Raw genomic sequence first — 5,832 nt, 5'->3', positions numbered from 1 at the left:
ATGTCTGTATGTATCGTTTCATTAAAAAAATGTTGTTGTATAGCAACTCTTTTAAATTAAGCTTGAAGTATAATTGTATGAAATTAATTTAAGATATGTTTACGAATTGAGTTTTAAAGAGAAAAGAAAGAGATAATATAATTTTTACTATAAAAAATATTCTTTAATTTAATATGTTTAGAATAAAAAACAAAGTGTTAGATTAATATAAATTTAATATTTTAATTAATTTTTCACCTTTATAAATATTATGTAACTCTTTTAACCAAAAAATAAAAAAACTTTTAGTTAATCATATAATTTATCGCTTTAGTTTCACCGTAATTAATTAATTGACTTTTTTTTTTTTTGTTTACAATGAAACTGTTTGAAACATCGTAGCCCAACGCAGGCCTACTGGAAGCTGCAGGCTGCAGCAATAATAGATGAGGAATTAATTACCTCTGTTACACTACACTGTATTTTCTTTAGGTACCAGTCTTTTATAGATTTTTGCCATTAAAAAAAATGGTAAATGAAAAAAAGAAAAAACCACCGTCAGACAAAGTTCATGATCAAAATATTCTCTTTTTTTTCCTCATAATTCTCTTACAACAACTATACATACACATTTTAAAAAGTATAAACACTTATTTAATACCTTATTTTTATTTCACTCTACTTATCATACAAAATCCTCTATCACATCATCACTTCACCCTCTTTTATTCTCTCTCTCTTAAAAGATAGATTAACATTGCATGGCCACAAAACATTATTCTTATTGTATCAAACACATTTTTTAATTTCTTTTTGCCGTAGAATTTTTTTTTTATACCTAATAATTCAATTTAATGGTTCCATCTTACAAGTTCCGTAATTGAGGATCATAGCGTAAATTGCAATATTTTTTCCAGTCATCTCCTTTATAGTTTATTTTTGTTCTTCATCATGACATTGATATAAAAAATTTACTAACATGATCAATATATTTCCAAATTTATAATTTAATTTTAAAATTCATAAATAAAGAAATAAAAAAATATTAACTGGTATGTCTGATTAAAATATTATCAATACACTCTAATGCACTAATTATAATATGGAGTAATATATTTATCATAATTTTTAATTAAACCATTTTATCATTAATTCCTTTCTCAAGTCACTCATCACTCACCCAACAAAGGACAAGTTAAGCAGAGATGGAACAGTTTCCCTTTTATCCTCTTATCCTCCCCCTTTTCCCCTTTCGTGTAATCGGTTACTATAAAAGTTCCAACCACAGAAAGACAAGCAAGAAAAATCCAAAATTTGCAACGCTTATAGTATTTAGTATTTACTTCACCGGGTAATAATAAATATAAACGCAAATTCAGCAAGAAACCAGCTTAAAAGAGGGGGAAAAAGAAAACTTTCAATTCAACTGCAACATTATTATTTACACGAAAACGGTTCTTCCATCCCCTCATTGATTTCATGATTTCATTCTAGTTGTGAACTCCTTTATGGCTTTATGACTTTATCAACCACATACTTGCTATTCATTTCCTTTCACAAACCCGAACCCGAACCGGCAACCCGCCTCTCAAAGTAGCGGTTAAACCGGGCTCGAACCGGGGCTCCTGGCCCGATTGAACGACCCGAATATCAAACCTCCGAACCAACGCAAGCACAACGGACTTCATCTCCATCAAAGCCAAGTCCTTCCCCAAACACACCCTTACCCCAGCCTGAAAAACAGGGTACTTAAAAGGACACGCTGGCACGAACACTCCATCACGCAGCCATCTTTCGGGCCTGAACTCGAGACAATCGGGCCCCCAAATGTTCTCCATTCGGCCCATCGCGTAAGGGTGGTAAGTTACCCTACTACCCTTTCTCACAAAAGTGCCATCTGGCAACACGTCATCCTCCGTGGCGAACTTCGAATCGAACTGAATCGGTGGGAACAGCCTCATGCTCTCGTGAATCGCCGCGTTCAGGTAATGCATTTCGCGGATTTGTTCAAACGAAGGAAACTCCTGGCCCGGGCCCACCACCCGGCCCGCCTCCTCTCTAATCAACTCCTCCACCTCCGGGCTTTTAGACAACAACATAAAAAAGCCCGTTAACCCGGAGGCGATGGTGTCACGGCCCGCTAAGAGAAAACTCACCACAATGTCTCTTAAATAAACGTCGTCGTTTATGGATCCCGTGAACCGCGAGAGAAGGTCGTTCCGCGTGTTGAACCCCATTTCTATTCTCTGTTTGATCATCTCATTAGCGACGTCGTTTACAACGTTGATTGCTTCTCTCAGTTTTCTTTCGGAACCTACGTTGAGGAGTCGTTTTAGTTTCCAAATAAACGGCGACGCGTTCATGGCGCGTTCCGCGGAAAGCTTCGAGGCCAAGTCAAACGCGTCGGCGAGGTTTGAGACTGGGAGATTCGGTAGGAGACAGCCCGGGTCGAGACCGAACGAGAATTTGCATATGTTGTCGAACGAGAATCTTCGTAATATATCTTGCAAATCCAAAACGCAGACGGAGTCGTTTAATTCGTCGTGCGTGACTGATCCCATTATGAATGGGATCAGACGCGCGTGGATCTCCTCGTTGACCAATTCCATCGCGTTCGTTCGAATAGCGACGCTCCCGAGCTCCAAACTCGCCATCTTGCGTTGTAACTTCCACGATTCGCCGTCGACGTTGAAGATTCCTCTTCCAAGAAGATCGCCGAGGATGACGGAGAACGGTTTCCCCTTGGGGTAGTTTTGGAAATTCGTCTTGAGAATGTACTCCACGTTGACGGGGTTCGAGGTTATGGTGTTCTCCAGCACGTGCACGTGGATGGTGCCGGTTGGGGATTTGCGCAGAAGATGAGTGTACCAGTCGCAGAGATTTGGAAACTTGTTCAGCCAACTCACCGTCAAGTAGCTCTTGCAAACATCGCAGTTACACCACGGCTTCATCCTCGAGACAAAAACGAGGAACGAGAAGAAGGAAAACAGAAGGGTGAAGGCGAAGAACAAGAAGCCGCAGGTTGCAGACATTGATTGGAGAGAAAGAAAACCTTGAAAACTCATCTCTCTCTATATTTTTTTATGGGGGGGGGGGGGGGGAGTAAAAGAAAGGAAATGTGGAGAAGGAGGGTTGGAATGTGTGATACATATAATGGGTTTGGTTCACTGTAGTGCCATGCTACTATTAAAAATTGATTAAAGTAAAGTAGTAGCAATACAATGGGCAGAGGGGGTTTTTATTAATAATAAAATAAAAAAAAGGGTGGAAAGAAGAGGGTTGACATATGGACACGTAAAAGAGGTAGTCGTCAACTCGTGGAGAGAGACATGGGGAGAAAGGTAGAAGAAGCGGCATGAGTAACACGTGCGCAATTACAACACCGCTTGGGACATGTGTGGGGCCTTTAGTTCTACCACGTGACGATTTAGGCTTGTAGAGTGTGTTTTTTTGGGTTGTGTGGGCCAAAACTTTTTATTATTATTTTGGCTCTTTGTTTCTTTGGACTCTTTTACAGTCCCAGCCAGCCGTCAGTTGGGGAAAAACTGGTGCCAGTTGCAGTCAACTCGGAGGGGTTCCAGCCATGTTTTAGTTTTTATTTTCAAGACGGCTTAGGTTAGGTTTATCTCATGTCGGCATTTCGGGCCACGTAGAACAAGTGTTTGTGTGTGTGTGTGTGACACTACTGAGCTCACAGGACGACTTCAAGTATCACTTTCGTTTGCAAACACTTCATTCAGCGTTGCCGTATAGTTTTGCACGTTTTGATTTGGTGTACTTTATAAATAAATAGATTATTTGTGTGTGGTGGTGGCCTAGTCGGCAAGGGCTGAGTCCTCAAGTTGAGGACAATTAAGGAACAACCTACTCAATCCTAAAAATGCTCACGATTAGAACACGATTCTAGGAGTGCTACTATGGTGATAGAAATGAGATGGAATTTAGCATAAATTAATGGCTAAAATATATGTTTATTCCCTCAACTTGCTTTTTGGTTTTAAATCGATTTTTTATGAATTAAAAGTTTTAAAATGATCTCGTAAAAATAAGTTAAGTGATCAAACATATATTTTAACTTTTAAATTAATCATAATACAAATTATCCACTAACAAATTTATACTGTATGATTATTAAACTCTTAATTAATTCATACTTCCTTTTTCTCTTTTATAAAGAAAAAACTTATTTCATATTTATTAAAAAAAAATAATTTTCTTCATTAAATTGTGTTATTTTTAATTAAAAAACAATTTTTTTTCTAAACTATCTCTCCTTACAACTTGATATTAAACACATCTTCTCTATTAAATAAAAGATATTTTAAATATAATTGAAGTAAGTAATCAAAATTTGATTACAAAAGAAAACAAAAAAAAAAATGTATTTTTTTAATAAAAGAAAACGGAGGAGATAGTTACGTGCTTAAAAAATTGGTTTGAAGATTGCAGTTGTTGTGAAGTGATTTTTAGCCCATTAAGCGTTGATTACATTTGTGTATCTCAACTTAATAGATAATTTTAGTGTAAACACGATGTTGGGATGTATAAGTGAGAGGAGTATTTATATGCATGAGTTAAAAGAAAAAAAAATATAAACAATACAATTACACATTGAATTTTTATACGATCATTAATTAACTTTAAATTTTAGAATATCTATGAATGACAAGTCACTTTAAGAACATGCATTATAAAAGCTAGTATGACTAACTTACAATTGTTTAGTAGCTTTTAGCTTATTTTCATAATTTATTTTAACTAATTTATAATAAGTTTATTTTTTTCATTTTTATCTTTATTAATTTGCTTGAAGTCCCTCTTAATTTTTTTCAAAACCCTTTTTTATGTTAGATAGCCATATTTGAGTAGGATTAAGCAAAATAATCATATTTTCATCATTTTTTTCAAAATATGTAATTTAAAAATTATTGTCATAATTTTTAAGAAAATATGTTACAAAAATAAATTCAAATATTAAAAGTGACACACAAACATGTAACTATAATAAAATCTCTCTCTCTCTCTCTCTCTCTCTCTCTCTCTCTCTCTATATATATATATATATATATATATATATATATATTAGTTAGTTCATTAGCTAATATCATCAAACATTTTCAATTCAATCAACTAGTTTTAAAATTTTGCTTTTTCAACCCAGCTCATATATCTTATAAGCTTTATTTAACTTACAAGATAATTTTGACTTACATATCCCTAACCACTCATGTAGAGTTATATGATGCAAATTTATTCCTCTCTTTGTTAACACTCATCTCATTACCCGGTCCTTGTAATAAATTTTAGCATTTAACTTGAAAAAGTTTTTAATATTATCAAATAACAAATTATTTAATATTGTGAGTGTAAAAATTAATGTTACTAATTTTTTTTTACTGAATGTTACTTATCTATTAAATATAATGTAGTATTAATTAGATATAATAAATCCATATATATTTAATAAATATGACTTTTTCAGTAAAAAAAGTATGACTTTTCATTTATAGAAAAGTAAAATAGAGTTAAATGCAGTATAAAAAAATTGAATAAAAAGTTCATGAATATGAAACTCAATCTTAATTTCAGATTCATATTTGTATATATTAATTATCATCACCCTTATTCGTCTTTTCCATTATTTGTTACAATTAATAGAAATTTCAAAAATACATTATATTTAATGAATATAACATTTAAATACATTTTTTAATTAGATTGTATTTTATTTAATGAATAAAAAATGGTTTTTTGGATATTGAAATTAATACATTTTAAACATATACTATGTTTAATAAATAATTAAAAGGAACATTATAATTAATAACTACAATATTTATATATTTATCGATA

At 33.3% G+C, this 5,832-nt stretch overlaps 1 protein-coding gene across 1 annotated transcript; it reads right to left on the bottom strand.

Annotated features, from left to right (window-relative positions):
* Window positions 1-1,292: 1,292 nt before the first annotated feature.
* Window positions 1,293-3,192, bottom strand: LOC100795314 (cytochrome P450 94C1). The gene has a single exon (XM_003538086.4). It carries the CDS (start codon window positions 3,042-3,044, stop codon window positions 1,524-1,526), a length of 1,521 nt encoding a protein of 506 aa, XP_003538134.1. The 5' UTR covers window positions 3,045-3,192; the 3' UTR covers window positions 1,293-1,523.
* Between the last annotated feature and the right edge of the window lie 2,640 nt (window positions 3,193-5,832).

The sequence above is a fragment of the Glycine max genome, chromosome 11 (assembly GCF_000004515.6).
Source record: "Glycine max cultivar Williams 82 chromosome 11, Glycine_max_v4.0, whole genome shotgun sequence".
In the NCBI taxonomy this organism is placed as follows: Eukaryota; Viridiplantae; Streptophyta; class Magnoliopsida; order Fabales; family Fabaceae; genus Glycine; species Glycine max.
This window is presented reverse-complemented; position numbering and strand designations above follow the sequence as displayed.

What these genes read in the sequence shown, in the direction of transcription:
- LOC100795314 (XM_003538086.4), bottom strand. Translation starts at nt 3,044, where the DNA reads ATGAGTTTTCAAGGTTTTCTTTCTCTCCAATCAATGTCTGCAACCTGC.